Below are 16,805 nucleotides of genomic sequence, written 5' to 3' on the forward strand. Positions count from 1 at the left end.
ATCTGTGCAGGACAATATCCCTAGACATGAATAATGAGTCCCTGGCAGTTCCGAACCTTTCCTCCTACACACACACACGCACACACACACACACGACTCCAAAAAACCTGCAGACACAGGAGTTGGCGATGTGGACTTTTAATTCATACCTCCCTCTTCCCCACCTGGAGCAGCTGAATAGGGAATGATCCCTCAAAACTCCCTGAGAAGACTAAAAAAGGGGTCTGCATTCTTCTGGGTAAACAGGAGATGCGATCAGAGTTGTCTGCAATAAAGATAGCTAGCCACCTTCAACCCCCTTCAAAAAGCCTCAAGGGGTTCCTGAAATCTGAGTCCAGAATCCCATCCTCCTTGGCCAAACCCTGTGCTCCTTCCTGCCTGGGTTTGAGGACAGTCTGGAGTCTGAATACCCTCAGACTCTTTCAAACCCGAAGCCAGGTTCTGTGAAATCGGGGGCAGACAGGGGTTGGCAAGGGACACAAGGCCAGCTGCTTTCTATAAGCCCAAAGGAAACATTCATGCCAGCTGAATTCCAGAAAATCGATTCCATCATCACCCGCCCACCCCCAAGCCCTGCAGCAAAGGAGGAAACGTCTGTAATTGGGAGAGGCGACCTAACTCAGAGCCACCTTGTGGGGTGCTTGTCTTTGGCAGTTTTTGAGCTTAAAAAAAAAAGTGTTCCTACATTTCTGGAAAACTTTGCTCCAGAAGCTGCTGCAATTCAGCAGCCGTCCCCCTCCCCCACCTCCCATGTTTTCGCCTATCTGCTCAAAAAAGAGTCTTGGTCTTTTTTTTTTCCGGGGCTGAGAGGTTGGACAGATTTCGGGTCTGCTTGCAGCTATAGACAGTTTGTCTTCCACCAATCTTTCTGGCAGTGGTTGAGGCGTTGAGCTTCGGATTGTACCTTCCTGAGATTCTCCTGGAATTCCAGAACTCCATCCCCTCTGGAAGAGCCCTGCAGGATTCTTCACAGGCACTAGAATTGACCCTCTCTAGAATGGCTGCATGAAACACAGAAGGGGAGTTGGTGAGTGCTTGCTCTAGAATACCCACAGATTCCTTCAGTCCTGGAGATGAACCTCTCTTCTAGAAAAGACCAGGGGCAACATTAGAAGGGGGACTTGCCTGTACTTGGGGTGCAGCCATCTAGAAGTACTCCAGATATGGGCTGGGAAGAGCAGGTAGGCATTGCCTTCTAGAACTGACATGAGCCTCTCTAGGCATTGCTAACCAACAGGAAAAGATCTTCTGCTGGTTCTAGAATGTCCAGACAGCTACAGAAAGCCCTCTTTTCTCTCCAAGCTGCCAGGCCTCTGGAGATGCATAAATGCTGGCCCAAGACTGATCAGCAATTCCAGAAAGTCTCCCTGCTGCTCAAGGCCCTGCCAGCGACTGGAGTGCAGACAAGTCCGCATTAATACCCACCCACTCGGGCAGGAAGGCGGCCTCGGGCTTAAAGATCTTAAGGAAGTTGGAGTTCGGCAGGGTGAAGTTGGCCAGGTAGACAGTGTCTCCACCGGCCAGGTAGGCAGCCCAGAAACCAAAGGTCCCAATGGTCATGATGGTGTGGTTGCACTGCGTGAGCAGCGCAAAGTCCTTCCCTGGCGAGCCCTCCTGCCCGTCACCAGCAAAGATCACATCCCCCCGGGAGGCGTCAATGTTCTCCCGACACCAGGCCATGCCGTTGCTGACGACCACAAAGATGGGGGCTTCGTGCCGGGCCCGGAACCAGTCCATAGCCTGCTGGAGGTAAGCGCGATCGCCCACCACACCCTTCCAGCGATGGGGCATGACTTGCAGGTAGTCCCCCCGGCGCACGTGGACACCCACAAAGGTGCGAGGACGGTCCCCCGTGCGGCCCAAGCGGAGCTGGCTCAGTAGACCCTGGGCCTCCTGCCGCAGGTGTTCGTGCAAGGTGAACTCGCGGCGGATCTGGGCACGGAGATGGTGGAAGAAGGTCCAGGAGCAGGGGAAGCCCGTGAGCTTCAGAAAGGCATCCTCCAAGTGGGCATAGTCCTCCGACATCCAGTCATGCAGCTGCAGCTCCCGCCATGGCGTGTGGCCCTCCACCTCGGGGGCCAGCACGGGCAGGGTGATGCGGAACACGGGGGCGAGGGCGGCATGCATGGCGGGCAGGATGAACGCCTGGCGACCGTTGAGCTGGGCCAGGGCCAGCAGCGTGGCATACTGCCCCATCTGGTTGCCGAAGCGGCCGTCTGGGTAGATAGTCCAGATTCCTGAGAGGGAGGCAGGGGGCTTGAGACAGGGAAAGGAGGTGTTGGGGGCCGTCGGTGAGCCCGACAGGCAGAAGATGGCCACGGGGGGTGTCAGGAGGTGGCGGTCTGGACACAGGGCAGTGAGGTCTAGGCCACTGTGAAACAGGTCTTGGTGGATGTGGAGGAAGAAGACGGCTGAAAGAACACAGACTAGCAGGAAGGTCAGACAGAGCTGCCGTCGGCTGGGGGCCCACGTGGCTGCACAGGAGGAAAGGCGAATTAGCAGGTGCTCAGAGCCCCAGGACGAATGTCAGGGAGCAGAGGACGGGCAGGAGGAGGGTACTAAGGATTCAGACTCCTGGGTCCGAGGGAAGGGGAATCAGGGTCCTGGATCTGAGGGAGGAGAAGCGAGGAGCTTGGAATTTCCAGGGATGGGGATGGGAAATGGTGCTTTCCAAGATAGGGTCTAGGATCCAGCATCTCATCGCCACATCTTGGAATCTGGCTCCCCAGGCCCCGAAGGCCCACTGAAGCTGGGCAATGTTCCACCAACTCCCTTCTCAGGTGTACCTGGGTGGTGGGGGTGGGGTGGGGAGGAGATGGGCAGCCTCCACCATGGAGGTGACAGGCCAAGCAGAACAGGGGAGGCTGGGAATGGATGAGGGATCTTGGTTCCTGGAGGAGCAGGAGTTGCGGGTGGGGTGGAGACTCCCGGGGTCCTAAGGGGCGAGAGGTTGGGGGTGCAGTTCCTGGGTCCCAGGCATCCGCTAGTCCCACTCACCAGAGCTCCTGGCGGATGGCAGGTCCGCAGTCGGCTTGGCGGGGCTGGGGCGCGCCGTCCTCAAGTGCAGCCCACATCCGCCCGCCCCCGGAACCCCGAACTCCAGGTCCCAGGGTTCAGCAGACGTCCCCTCCATGCCGCTTCCCCCGACTGGCGCCAAGGGCTCGGGGAAGAGAGAAAGGAGATGGGCGAGGTTCCGAGGCTCGCAGCCTCCGCCCCTCCCGGGCGAAGCAGGTAGGTCCGAGGCGGAGCCCCGCCCCCGTCCTGACGCCCCAGGCTAGGGTGCTAGCCCCGCCCCCTGCCCTCCCCAGACCCGGGACCCTGCGCCCAGCCCCCTCCTCCTCGGCCTCGGCCTCGGCCAGCCACAGGGCTCTCCAGGGCCGGCCTACCTGGCCTCCAGCAGCGGTATCCTTCGTGGACATGGACTGCTAGCGCCCAGACGCAATGCTCGACCCAGGTGCTCGGGTCCATCGACTTCTCCCCCTTCTCCGGCGCCCGGGCTCACGGTCTGCCCCGGGTACCTGGATGGTCGGAGCCCGGCCACTCCCCGGCCGCTAGGGAGGACCCGGACAGCAGGCCCGCGCGGGGAGGAAGATCCTCCGCCCTCTGCCTCGTCCTGCCGGTGGGGGTGAAGAACCTGTTCTCCAGGCTGCTCCTGGAGCGGATGGAAAACCTCCTCCAGCTCTCAGGGTCCCAGACGTGGGAGCCTCCGGCCGTAGGTGTCCCCGCGCACAGCAGGGGCCGCTGATCCCCCAGGTCGGCGCCGTGCACCTGCAAATTCCAGAGGCGCGGCCCCCAGCCTCTCCTGCAGACGGAGTGGAGGATCTGGCGCCTGACAGCTCTTTTCTAGAAGGGCATCTCCTTTCTAGAAGGGCACCTGCCGGAGGCAGGCTCTCTCCCAGAGCACAGGAAGGAGCAAGCGGGCGTGGAAGCCAGTTTATCTTCCCAGCCTCCTGGTTGGGGTCCAAGGCTTCCCTCTGCAGCACATCTGAAGCTGTTCCCATGGTCAAGGTGGCCCTACCCACCCCCACCCCCACCCTGGCCGGAGCAGGGTGACCGTGGGCATTCAATAAATCAAACCCAGGAACTTGATGTCACTCTCCAGAGATTTGACCCTAAATGTCTCCCGACCCAGGAGTCCGGCCCCCAGGCCTCCCCTTCCTCAGACGCGGGACTTCCAACCCCAGCCCCCTCCTCAGACAGAGAAGTTCAGGTCTCCAGCGCCCTCCTCCCTCGGCCCCAGGTGGCCAGCCTCTGTACCTTTAGTTTCCAGGAAACTGTCCACCCCCTCATTCCCTTTGGGCTCTTGCCTCTCATTCCCCCTCCAGAGCCTGGCTTGGCTACCAACGCTGAGTCAGAGACTCTCACCCTCCCCCCTGCCCCACGCTATTTTGAGAGCACTTTTCTGGGCCTGGAGGTAGCTTCTCTGGTGAAAGAAACACCAGGATTGCATCAGGGAGGAGAGAGAGGCCGGACGTTTGGTGCAGGAGGAGCGTCTGGGCTGGGATTGGTGAGGTTGAGGTCAGGACGCCTCTGTCCCAGCAGAGGACGCTTTGGTCATGTGGCATTCACTGCCTTCCTGATGATCAAGGAACGTCAGCATTTGACCCCAGAAACCTAGAAATTCAGGTGGCATGCAGAAATTCCGGTCATGGGACGCAGTCTGCGTCCCCGTCAGCCAGGGAGGCAGATTTCCAGGCCCCCCCCGTCAGCCCTCCCCTCCCTCAGACTCCAGGGGTCTTGGCCCCCAGCCCTTGTCACCCAGGTCCCAGTTCATCAGACCCCTATCCCCCTGATTCCTCAGACTCGGGAGTCCAGGCCCCCATCTGGAAGGACCCCCTGATTGCATCATCCGTTCAGCCTGATCTGGCCACGGTGGAATCCTAGCTCCTGCCAAGTGGGTCAAATATCATGGGTCAGGTGTGGGGGAAGGTGATTGGGCAGGTCTGTCTGGATATAAATTTTGGAGTCCCTGCATCCATTCTAAGAGACCTGGGTATTCGGTTCAGCTGGGAATCCACGTGTGAGAGGACCCAGGCGTTCAAGCTGCGATCCGTGGATCTGCTCTCCCAGACAGCCAGGCTCTGAAACAGAATCTACACTATTCCGCTCATCAAATCTCAGACCCCAGATCTCGCCTGAGGACGTGAGCCAGTGATGGGCTGGGAGGAGGCCAGGTCTGAGCACCTGGGGCTGTGGGTCCCTGTGCTGGCTGTCCTTTTGCTGGAAGCCTGCCGGGCACACCCTATCCCTGACTCCAGCCCCCTCCTCCAGTTTGGAGGCCAAGTTCGACAGCGGTACCTCTACACGGACGATGCCCAGGAGACAGAGGCCTACCTAGAGATCAGGGCTGATGGCACAGTGGTGGGGGCTGCCCGCCGGAGCCCCGAAAGTGAGTGTGTAGACCAGGGCCTGGTCTGAGGGAGGAGGGGCCGGAGGCCTGGACCCCTGGGTCTGAGGACGGAGAGGGCTGAGGCCCTGCAGTCCTGGGTCTGAGGGAGGAGGGCCTGGGGGCCTGGACTCCCGGGCCTAAGAGAGAGGGGCCTGGGCAGAGGCCCTCTGGGTCCTGACCACTTTCTCCCCTCAGGTGTCTTGGAGTTGAAAGCCCTGAAGCCGGGGGTCATTCAAATCTTGGGTGTGAAAACATCCAGGTTCCTGTGCCAGGGCCCGGATGGGACACTGTATGGATCGGTGAGTTTCCGGGGTCCCCCTCCTTGTGGTCCCCCTTTCCTCACGTCCTCTTTGTCCATCTGGGGTACCACGTCTGGCACCTGCGGCCTGGGCCAGGACTGGTCCTGTGCTCTCCACGGGCCTGCTCCACGCCAGCACCCCAAGTGCATGTGGGAGCTGACCTTATCAATGTTTATAAGAAGAGGAAACTGAGACTTACGCAGGGACACACCAGCTGCCAGTCACGAGGCCTGTGAATGACAGAGTGGCCTGAGAGGCTGAGTCTTGTGACTCGGGACCCCTGGTGGCGGCCTGGGCTCCTACATGTCCCGTTCCTGCTGGGCGCAGGGTCGCTCTGAGGACCTATGGCCTATAAAGTGACCGTGACCCCTGGGGGGAAGCCAGACGCCCTTGTCTGGACTCAGAGAGCCTCGACTGGAATATTCCTGTCTGTGAAGTGGGGACGGGGAGGTGGGCCTTGCAGGACTGCTCAGGGGTGAAGGAGGAGCCTGCTGCTCTTGTTCTTGTCCCGGGGGAGGGGGCTGGGGACCTGGACTCTGGATCTGAGGGAGGAGGGGCTCCCCCAGCTCCCTAGGAGTGTCTGTACTCCTGTATCCTGTTGGAAGAGAGCACTCCGTGGTCTGAAAGAAGAGAGAGCTGGGGGCCCGGACGTCTGGGTCTGAGGGAGGAGGGCGCCAGGGGCCCGGACGCCTGGGTCCTGCAGCAGGAAGGTGTGAAGGAATCCTATATCTCTGATCTGTCTTCTCGTCCCCTCAGCTCCACTTCGACCCCATAGCCTGCAGCTTCCGGGAACTGCTGCTCGAGGATGGGTACAACATCTACCACTCCGAGACACTCGGCCTCCCACTTCGCCTGCCCCCCCACAACTCCCCATACCGGGACCTGGCGCCCCAGGGACCTGCCCGCTTCCTGCCCCTGCCCGGCCTGCTTCCGGCCCCCCCGGAGCCTCCAGGGATCCCAGCCCCTGAGCCTCCCGACGTGGGCTCTTCGGACCCCCTGAGCATGGTGAGGCCTTTGCAGGGCCGAAGTCCCAGCTACACTTCCTGAAGCCACGGGCTGTTTATTATGGGGTCTCCTCTATTTATTGGGTTATTTATCTTATTTATTTTTTTATTTTTCTTACTCGGGATAATAAAGAATCTGAGAGGAGGACCCGGGTGAGCCTGTGTGTTTGAGGGAGGATATGGGATCCGGCTGCCTTGTCTCCCATCGACCCCAAGAACCCTTGCGCCCATTGTCAGGAGGCTGTGGGAAGGTCCCAGTCGCCCTCTGGGCCTCAGTTTTCTGCTCTGCTTAGGTGTCCCCAGGGACTCTGGACTATCCCTGCCCTTTGACAGGAGAAGGCTTGTTAACCTCCCCGCTTCCCCCACCCACCCCCAACTTCGTGCTTGTGTTGTGGAACTATTTTTCTGAGGTCCCTCAATAACGGGAACATTTAAACAATGACACCACAGACCTACAGCCTCATGGGAGATATAGTTTTCTGGGTCCACTTAGCACGAGGAGTTGGATGACATCTGGGTCCTCAGGGCCAGGGCAAGGACTCTTGGATCCTAGGGTTTTGGGTTTTTTTTTTTAAAGATTTTATTTATTTATTTGACAGAGAGAGACACAGCAAGAGAGGGAACACAAGCAGGGGGAGTGGGAGAGGGAGAAGAAGGCCTCCCGCTGAGCAGGGAGCCGGATGCGGGGCTCGATCCCAGGACCCTGGGATCATGACCTGAGCGGAAAGCAGATGCTTAATGACTGAGCCACCCAGGCGCCCTGGATCCTAGGGGTTTAATTGGTGTTAGATGGGACACTTGGGTCCTGAGAGATCAGAGAGCTGGACGTCTGGACACCTGGGTCCCAGGAGAACAGGGGAAGAGGAACGTGGAACCCTGGTCTGAGGGAAGGACTGGAGGGTGGGAGTCCTGATTCTCAGGAGGAGCACTTAAGGATCTAAATGCATCCATCCAGGAGTATATCCACTGTCACAGACTCCAGTCCCAGTGAGTGAGTTGCCCGTTCTCCCTCCCTTCCCACCACCTAGATTTCCACATTGCTCCTCGGGTTATTTCCCGGTTAGGAAAGACGGGAGGACGGAGATACAACACCTGCCCGGGGTTGTGGTCAGCGCCCTCTGGGTCCCGGCGTCTGACCCACTACTGCAGCCTCTCGGGAGTTGTGGTCTTGGACCCTTCATTTTTAATCCCCACGTTCAAATGAGAGGAACATCTCAGTGGAAGGGCGGGGATATCAGTGCAGGTCCCAGCTGCTCATGGGAGGGATTCAAGGCCCAGAGGAGATGAAAGTCTGCATCTCGTGGATGGGCGGTTTTCCACTCAGATGGCACGAGGCTGGCTCAGGTGGGGGACAGCGTTGTCACTGGAAGCAGAAGCCGAGATGCCAAAAAAGTCACCGGAAAGAGAGTTTTCATTCCTGGCGGGGAGCTTCACTGGAGACGTAGGTTCTTTGTCAGAAGAGTCTGCCTGCCTCAGGAAAGATCTCCCTCGAGATCTGCCCCATCACCTCTCACTGCTTCTAGACTCCATTCTGGCAGCTTCCACAGGGTGAGGTGCAAAGTGTGGTCAGTGAAGAGCCACGAAGCACACCCAAAGAACAGCGGCATCTCGCCCTTGAAATTGGCAGTGACCTGGGGGGCCAGTCTGGGAAGGGAACTTGCTAGAAATGCACATTCCCGACCCCGGACCTCTTGAATCAAAAAATTCTGGGGACTAGGCAAACTCCTAGACACAGAAATCAGCTTAGTGATTACCCCCCAACTGGCAGGAGGGTGGAACAGGGAGCCTATTATTTTCCCCCCGGGGCTTGCCATAACAAAGTACCACAAACTGAGTGACCTAAAACAACAGAAATTTGCTCTCTCATGGTTCTGGGGCAAAAAAGTCTGAAATCAAGGTGTTGGCAGGGCCAGGCTCTCTCCAAAGGTTCTCAGGGAGGAGACTTCTTTGCTTCTTCCCAGCTTCTGATGGTCACCGGCAATCCTTGGCATCACTTGGCTTATAGACATGTCACTCCAAATCTCCATCTCCATCTTTATATGGCCTTTTCCCCAAGTGTCCGTGTGTGTCTGTGTCTAAATTGCCCTCTTGCAAGGACACCAGTCATATCAGATTTAGGACCTAGTCTAATCCAGGATGACCTCATCTTAATTTAATTACATCTACAAAGACCCTATTTCCAAATAAGGCCACATTCACGGGTTTCAGGAGAACATGAATTTCCAGGGGATGCTATTGAACTCAGTATGTACCCTGGCAGTTTCCTACTCTCATCTGGTCTCGCTCACGTATAAGTATATTTAGGAGGGGTGTGGGCCAGGAAAGCTCTCCTGGGCTCAGAGTTCTTAAAGTTTACTCTTTGCTCTTTCCAGATGGTATTTAAAAATATAACCTCTCTTGGGGCGCCTGGGCGGCTCAGTCAGTTAAGTGTCTGCCATTGGCTCAGGTTGTAGTCCTGGGGTCCTGGGATTGAGCCCTGAGTCCAGCTTCCTGCTCAGTGGGGAGTTTGCTTCTCCCTCTCCCTCTGTCCCTGCTCATGCGCTCTCTCTCGCTCGCTCACACTCTCTCTCCCAAATAAATAAATCTTTAAAATAAATAAATAAAATAAAACCTCTTATTGGGGCACCTGGCTGGCTCAGTAGGAAGAGCATGTGACTCTTGATCTCAGGGTTGTAGGTTCGAGCCCCACGTTGGGTGTAGAGATTACTTAAAAATAAAATCTTTAAAAAAGGAAAAAATACATATATATAACCTCTCAGTATATCAAACTCTCCAAAATTGTGTAGACAGATCTGTTTCCTCCCCCACCAGTATCTGAACCTTTTCTCCCGGAGTTCCGGCCAAAATAAATCTGGGTTCTCCTTCCATTAATTTTCACAAGAATAGAGCTTAGTCCAACCACTAAAAAGAAAGGATAATTATGTAACCCGATAGAGGTGCTCATTATTGCTATAATGGCAATCATATTACAGTATGTAAATGTACCAAATGAACATGCCATGCGCCTTGAATTTCTTTCTTTCTTTCTTTCTTTCTTTCTTTCTTTCTTTCTTTCTTTCTTTCTTTCTTTCTTTCTTTTAAAGATTTATTTATTTGACACAGAGAGACAGCTAGAGAGGAAACACAAGCAGGGGGAGTGGGAGAGGGAGAAGCAGGCCTCCGCAGAGCAGGGAGCCGGATGCGGGGCTCGATCCCAGGACCCTGGGATCATGACCCGAGCCGAAGGCAGACGCTTAACCACTGAGCCACCCAGGCGCCCCTCGCACCTTGAATTTATACAGTGTTATATGTCAACTATATTTCAATAACATTTTTTTAAAGCACGGAGCTTTGTCCTCCCAAATGAGAGATTCTTGAGGGGGCCTGAGTGGCTCAGTCCGTTAAGCGGCAGACTCTTTTTTTTTTCCTCTAAGATTTATTCATTTATTTGTTTATTTATTTATTTATTTGTTCGTTTGTTTGTTTATTTGAGAGAGAGCACGAGAAAGAGAGAGAGAGAGAGCACAAGCAGGGGGAGAGGCAAAGGGAGAAGCAGGCTCCCTGCTGAGCTGGGAGCCCAATGCTCAGTCCCAGCACCCTGGGATCATGACCTGAGCCTAAGGCAGACACCTAACTGACTGAGCCACCCAGGAGGCCCAAGCGGCGGACTCTTCATGTTAGCTCAGGTCTTGATCTCAGGGTTGTGAGTTCAAGCCCCAGGTCGTCTCCATGCTGGGTGTGGAGCCTACTTAAAAAAGAGAGAGATTCTGCTGAGGAACTGTGAGATCTCAGGGGACCCAGACCCCCACCCCAGCATCTTCCAACCTTCCCATCATCTGGACACCACCTACTATACTAATTGGAGCTGTGAGCCAGGGCGCGCACACACACACACACTCACACACTCTCACACACTCACACACACACACTATTTGAGTGTGGCTGTTCTAACTGCTCTCACCAAGTCCTCAGCTATGAAGGCAACCTCTCCTCTAGGGGTGGGAGCTGGGGGGAAACTTCCAGGCTTGCTAGTTTCCTTTCCTTCCTATACCGCTATACTGGGACTGGCTCCGCCCCCACCCGTATTTCAGGGCTCCGTGGGGGCTCCATTGTCAGCTGGGTTTGTGCAAGATGTCATTTGTGAGTTTTTGCTGTCCTAGTTGCTGTACCTGGATTTGCTTCTGTTGTTTTGTGGGGATGGGGCTGGAGGAGCGGGTGGGGGTGGGAAGATTCAGAGATCGTGCTACCCAACCTGAATCTCATCGTGAGGAGACATCAAACATTTTTCAATCAGGAGGCCTTCTGCCAAACAACTGGCCTTGACTCTTCAAAAAAGTCCAGGTCGAGAAAGAGGAAGATGGAGGACAAGTTCCCATTAATGGACGCCAGCAGCAGTCCTTTGAGCAATCAGGTGATATCCCGGTTGTGAGTAAGACACCTGATGAAATTTGAATGAGCTCCGTGCATTAGATAGTAGTAATTGATCCATGTGAAATTTTCTGACTTGGATCATTGCATTGTGGTTATTAAAAAGAATGTCCTTGGGGCGCCTGGGTGACTCAGTTGGTTAAGCGACTGCCTTCGGCTCAGGTCATGATCCTGGAGTCCCTGGATCGAGTCCCGCATCGGGCTCCCTGCTCGGCGGGGAGTCTGCTTCTCCCTCTGACCCTCCCCCCTCTCATGTGCTCTCTCATTCTCTCTCTCTCAAATAAATAAATAAAATTAAAAAAAAAAAAAGAATGTCCTTGTTCTTAGCAAATACACACTGCAGTATTCAGGGACAAAGGAGCGTGGTACCTCCAGTGTTTTCTCAAATACCTCTGGAAATGTAAATATATAATAATACAGAGAGATAGTGACCCGATGATAAAGCAAAAGCGGGGCGGGAACAGCGAGAACTGGGGAGCCTGGAAAACATCTATGGAGTTCTTTGCACGAGTCTTGAAACTTTTCTGTAAGTTCAAAATTATATCAAGTAAAAGCTACCCCTGCAGAAAAAAAATCCCCGCTGCGACCCCACTGTTATCTCGCCTCTTTCCAAACATCCTTCTAAACGTACAGATGAGCTTAAGAGAAGACAGAAATTTCCAGATCTCCTCCTTCACAGAAGACGAAGAAGACGAAGATGAAGAGGAAGAAGAAGAAGAAAGAAAGAAAAAGAAGGAGGAGGAGGAGAAGGAAAAAAGAAAAAGAAGAAAAGGAAGGAAAGAAGGAGGGAAGGAAGCAAGGACATTGAACAGCAGGACTAAACAGACTTGTCTCACCCCATCCCACCCTGCAATTAGTTTATTTTATTTTATTTTTTATTTTTATTTTTTTAAAGATTGTATTTATTTATTTGACAGAGAGAGACACAGCGAGAGAGGGAACACAAGCAGGGGGAGTGGGAGAGGAAGAAGCAGGCTTCCCTTGGAGCGGGGAGCCCGATGTGGGGCTCGATCCCAGGACCCTGGGATCATGACCTGAGCCAAAGGCAGATGCCCAATGACTGAGCCACCCAGGCGCCCCTATTTTATTCTTTAAAAGATTTTATTTTTAAGTCATCTCTACACCCAACGCGGGGCTCAAACTCACAACCCAGTGATCAACAGTCGAAGGCTCCACCAACTGAGCCAGCCAGGCGCCCCAACCCTGCAATAACTTTAGATTGTAAAGCTTTCAGAGAAAAACGGTTTTTGAAATCTATTTTTTTAATGATCAAATATGCACTTTCTTAACTATTTTTAAGTCTACAGTTCAGCAGTATTGAACGTATTCACATTATTGAGTAGCCAGTCCCCAGAACTTTTTCATCTTGTAAAATTCAACCTCTGTACCCATTAAACAACTCCCCATACCCTCCTTCTTCCAGCCCCTGGCCACCACCGTCTACTTCCTGTTTCTATGAATTTTACCACTTTAGATACATCAGTGGAATCATAGAGTATTTTTGTGTGTGTGAATGTCTTACTTCACCCAGCATAAAGTTCATCCAAAGTGTTGTAGAATGTGTCAATATATCCCTTATGGTTAAATAGTATTCCACTGTATGGACAGACCACATTTTTGTTTTCTATGTACCCATCGATGGGCATTTGGGCTGCTTTCACCTTTTGGCCATTGTGGAAAAGGCTGCGATGAAAACATATGTACAAATATCTCTTCAAAAACCCTGGTTTCAGTCTTTGGAGGATACACTCAGCATTGTATTGCTGGATCATATAGTAACTCCACTTTTAATCTTTTGAGGAACTGCCAGTCATGGTTAATTGCATGGGTCAGCTTGACGCGACGAAGGGATACCCAGAGAGATGGTAAGACATTATGTCTGGGTGTGTCCGTGAGTGTATTTCTGGAAGAGATTAGCGTTTGATTTTGCAAACTCATCAATGTGAGTGAACATCACAGAAAGCTGTATAGATACACATAAATCCCTAATCAGATATATGATTTGCAAATATTTTTCTTTTATCCCGTGGGTTGACTCTGTTGACTGTCTCCTTTGATGCACAAAGGTTTTTAATTTGGATACAGTCTCATTCTTCTATTATTACTCTTGTTGCCTGTGTTTTTGTTGTAATATCCAGGAAATCATTGCCCAATCCAACGTCATGACGCTGCCCCCCTCCACCCCACCCTGCCATGTTTTCTTCTATGAGCTTTATAGTTTGGGTCTTTACGTTTAGGTCGCTGATTTAATTTGAGTTAATTTTTGCATGTGGTGTTAGGTAAGGATCCAACTTCATTCTTTGGCGTGTGGACATGCACAACAAATGAGCATCATTTGTTGAGAAGACTGTGGTGAGGTCTTTTAATGTCAGAAAAGCTTTTATGGATGGACACAAATATTCACAACTATTTGTTTCTTTGGTAATGATTAATGAATTTTTAAGCAATCCACTTTCCTCTAAATATTAGCTGACGACTTCCACAACTAAAGATAGCAAGCTTATGCATTTCATAATTTTAGATTTTTCCAAACATAAATCAATGAACTTCCACAAGCCTGGTATCTCAGATTCCCTTAAATGAGTGATGTGCCTTGAAGAGAAGACAGTAATAACAAGCTTGATCATATTTTTTGCAAGTCAAATATACGAGATTTTTCTAAATGCCTTGAATATCTCAAGGACAGACAGATAGGAGTACAGTGATCAGCAAATCAATTTCTTTACATTTAACTGCTTACAAAGGTGCCAGTGTCCTGGATATAAATGTTTCTTCAATACCTCTATTCTGATCAAGATTTTGATTTCACAGTCCTGATACTTCTTACTTGTGATTTTTCTTACCTTATACGTAGGCTTCAATCATCCACAAGCTGAAGTTAACAGTTTGAGGGTTGAAGATTCAATCCTAGGGTATGAGCCCTGCTACCTTCCAAGTTAATTCCCACCACGCCCGAATTCCATGACAGTTAGACTTTGTCACCATCACCCGGATTAAGAAATTGATTTTGGGGGGCACCTGGGTGACTCCATCAGTTAAGTGGCTGACTCTTCATTTCAGCTCAGGTCATGATCTCAGGGTCTCAGGTCATGATCTCAGGGTCATGAGATGGAGTCAGGCTCTGCGCTCAGCGGGGAGTCTGCTTGAGATTCTCTCTCTCCCTCTCCCTCTGCATGCCCCCCACTCTCTCAAATAAATAAATAAATTTTAAAAAGTGATTTAACAGGGGCGCCTGGGTGGCTCAGTCAGTTAAATGCCTGCCTTCCACTCAGGTCATGATCTCAGGCTCCTGGGATCGAGCCTCATGTCACGGTCTCTGCCCAGCGGGGAGCCTGCTTCTTCTCCCTCTGCTTGTGCTCTCTCTCTGTGTCAAATAAATAAAATCTTAAAAAAATAAAAATAAAAAAGTAATAAAAGTGATTTAACATTAAAAAAAGAAGAAGAAATTGACTTTACTGATCCTGATATATTTCCCACAGCTGTTCGCTCAGAGTGGCAAGTCTTCATGCCACAGCCTACAAAGCATGTTCTAAGAGTGCTATTATTTTTTTTTTTAGATTTTATTTATTTATTCATGAGAGAGAGAGAGAGAGAGGCAGAGGGAGAAGCAGGCTCCCCACCTAGCAGGGAGCCCAATGCGGACTCGATCCCAGGACCCCGGGACCATGACCTGAGCCGAAGGCAGACGCTTAACCATCTGAGCCACCCAGGCGCCCCTAAGAGTGCTATTATTTTAATAGGCGGGGAGGTGAGATGATTTAGCAGCTATTTGCTCTGGGTCCCTTGTCTGTTAAGGGACCAGACTGGAGCATCTCCTCTTTCTTATGCATTCAGGGTGAGCCCTTCCCTCTGCGAGTTCTAGTGAGGCCACACTGCTGTCTCTCTAGCATAAAGCTCACCCCCCAATTCTGTGACCCCTGTTGACAACCAAGAAGGCTGGTGGGGAGGCCCTGGCGGGAGACTAGGAGGCAGGAGGAGGAGCAAAGGACCCCCCCCTCCAGTGCGAATGGTGCCAGCAGCCATGGGCAGAACTGGCTCCAGCATCTGGTCACTTTTGTCACTTCCTGCACCAGCCAGCTGAGCGGCTCGGGCAGGAAGATTTCCAGCCCCCTCCGACGGAGGTTCCTCCTGGAAGCCAGAGAGACAGCGGCCTGGGGCATCCCCACCCTCCCCGCCTCCAGAGGGACGAGTCCTACCCTGCAGAGCCCCACTCCTTCTCGTACCTACAGTCCCAGGGGTTTGACTGCTTCTGATAACAGCTCGGTCTCCTACCTCAGGGATCATGGGTTGCTCCTCCCGCCTCCCAGTGCTCGCAGAACCAATTCCCTTTAATAAACTCCCTGTATTTGAAATACCTGGAGTGGTTTCTGTTTTCCTCAGCTGGCCCAGAAACCTGGTCTGTTTCAGGGCAACTGAAAGCCCTTGGTCAATTTTGAAATCACAGCTTATCTTTCTAGCAAAGCGAAAGGTCTTGAATGCTGACAACTACAAAATGAACACATTCAAATGCCTAGACGTTAAAAAAAAAAAAAAGAGGATGAGAAATGAGAAAAACCAAGGCATTATTAAAAGACCAGGCCGGTTTGGAAAAGAACCAAATAGAACTTCTAGAGGGAATGAAACACACACGGAAATGAAATAGTCATTGAAACGAAAAGCTGACGGGAAGAGTCAAACAGCAAATTAGAAACAGCGAAAGGGAGAATCCATGGATTGGAAGGTGGATCTCAGTAGGTTACTGACAGAGACAAATGGATGGAAAATGGAAGAAGAGACACGGAAAGTAGAATAAAAAATTCCAATGGGGGGCGTCCGGTTGACTCAGTCGGTTAAGCATCTGCTTTTGGCTCAGGTCATGATCCCAGGGTCCTGGGATTGAATCCTGCATTGGGTTCCTGCTCAGCGGAGAGTCTGCTTCTCCCTCTCCCTCTGCCTGCTGCTCCCCCTGCTTGTGCTCTCTCTCTCTCTGTTAAATAAATAAATAAAATCTTTAAAAAAAATAAAGTATTATTTTGGGGTGCCTGGGTGGCTCAGTCTTTAAGCGTCTGCCTTCGGCTCAGGTCATGATCCCAGGGTCCTGGGATCGAGTCCCGCATCGGGCTCCCTGCTAGGCACCGGGCTCCCTGCTAGGCGGGGAGCCTGCTTCTCCCTCTGCCTCTCTCTCTCTGACTCTCATGAATAAATAAATAAAACATTAAGAAAACCAAGCAAAAACATTTCTAAACTTAAAAAAAAAAAAGGAAGAAAAGGATATAGTGTGAGGAGGAGTCTGCTGACACCAACTCTTTTAGAAGTGTTTCCAAATTCCAGGGCAGTGGGGGGGGGGACTTCTCCCCCCTCACACAACACCAATGAATCCCTGCTTGTGTCCAAGAATTCCAACTCAATTCCGATACTGTCTGCCTAGAGGCAGCATAGGACTCCACGTGCTCAGACGGCCCTCCACCCTCCACTGCAGACATCAGTCTACATAAACCTTAGGCTGTGGTCTGGACTCACCCACTACAGATGGGAGTTTCCAACAACCTCCTCTGTGATGCTTTTAATTTGCTAGGGTGGTTCAGGGAAACACTTACTTGTGTTTATCCGTTTATGAAAGGATATGATAAAGAATGTGAATCAACAGCCCGATGAAGAGATACATAGGGTGAGGTCTGGGGAAAAAGTGGGGAGCCTCTGTGCCCGCTAAGTACACCGCTCTCTCCC

General features: G+C 52.2%; 2 protein-coding genes across 5 annotated transcripts; one reads left to right on the top strand and one right to left on the bottom strand.

Annotated features, from left to right (window-relative positions):
- Positions 1-122: 122 nt before the first annotated feature.
- FUT1 (fucosyltransferase 1 (H blood group)) lies at positions 123-4,378 on the bottom strand. 4 transcript variants are annotated; one of them, XR_010408063.1, is made up of 4 exons: positions 3,387-4,003; positions 2,998-3,160; positions 1,126-2,474; positions 123-1,001 (listed from the first exon to the last, which is right to left on the bottom strand). XR_010408063.1 is itself a non-coding variant. In XM_064580758.1 (4 exons), exons 2-4 carry the CDS (start codon positions 3,417-3,419, stop codon positions 1,375-1,377), a joined length of 1,296 nt encoding a protein of 431 aa, XP_064436828.1. In that variant the 5' UTR covers positions 3,420-3,613; positions 4,258-4,378; the 3' UTR covers positions 123-1,374. The 4 variants fall into 4 exon arrangements, 3 of the variants coding, with proteins under 3 accessions (XP_064436828.1, XP_045747839.1, XP_045747840.1); XM_064580758.1 differs by adding an exon at positions 4,258-4,378 and having other exon boundaries at positions 123-2,474; positions 3,387-3,613; XM_045891883.3 differs by adding an exon at positions 4,258-4,372 and having other exon boundaries at positions 123-2,474; positions 3,387-3,652.
- Positions 4,379-4,576: 198 nt separating this feature from the next.
- Positions 4,577-14,543, top strand: FGF21 (fibroblast growth factor 21). The gene is made up of 3 exons (XM_045890426.3): positions 4,577-5,389; positions 5,585-5,688; positions 6,445-14,543. The coding sequence occupies exons 1-3, from the start codon at positions 5,155-5,157 to the stop codon at positions 6,733-6,735; spliced, it is 630 nt and encodes a 209-aa protein (XP_045746382.1). The 5' UTR covers positions 4,577-5,154; the 3' UTR covers positions 6,736-14,543.
- Positions 14,544-16,805: the final 2,262 nt, after the last annotated feature.

Source organism: Mirounga angustirostris, unplaced genomic scaffold, assembly GCF_029215605.1.
Source record: "Mirounga angustirostris isolate CCGP_5_RB_7025 unplaced genomic scaffold, mMirAng1.0.hap1 SCAF_16, whole genome shotgun sequence".
In the NCBI taxonomy this organism is placed as follows: domain Eukaryota; kingdom Metazoa; phylum Chordata; class Mammalia; order Carnivora; family Phocidae; genus Mirounga; species Mirounga angustirostris.

Bases quoted from the DNA above. Each gene is read 5' to 3' on its own strand.
- FGF21 (XM_045890426.3), top strand. From the start codon at position 5,155: ATGGGCTGGGAGGAGGCCAGGTCTGAGCACCTGGGGCTGTGGGTCCCT. The intron at 5,390-5,584 runs GTGAGTGTGTAG...TTCTCCCCTCAG, and splicing joins TGCCCGCCGGAGCCCCGAAA to GTGTCTTGGAGTTGAAAGCC. The intron at 5,689-6,444 runs GTGAGTTTCCGG...TCGTCCCCTCAG, and splicing joins ATGGGACACTGTATGGATCG to CTCCACTTCGACCCCATAGC.
- FUT1 (XM_064580758.1), bottom strand. From the start codon at position 3,419: ATGTCCACGAAGGATACCGCTGCTGGAGGCCAG. The intron at 3,161-3,386 runs GTAGGCCGGCCC...CTCTTCCCCGAG, and splicing joins ATACCGCTGCTGGAGGCCAG to CCCTTGGCGCCAGTCGGGGG. The intron at 2,475-2,997 runs GTGAGTGGGACT...CCTCCTGTGCAG, and splicing joins GCCATCCGCCAGGAGCTCTG to CCACGTGGGCCCCCAGCCGA.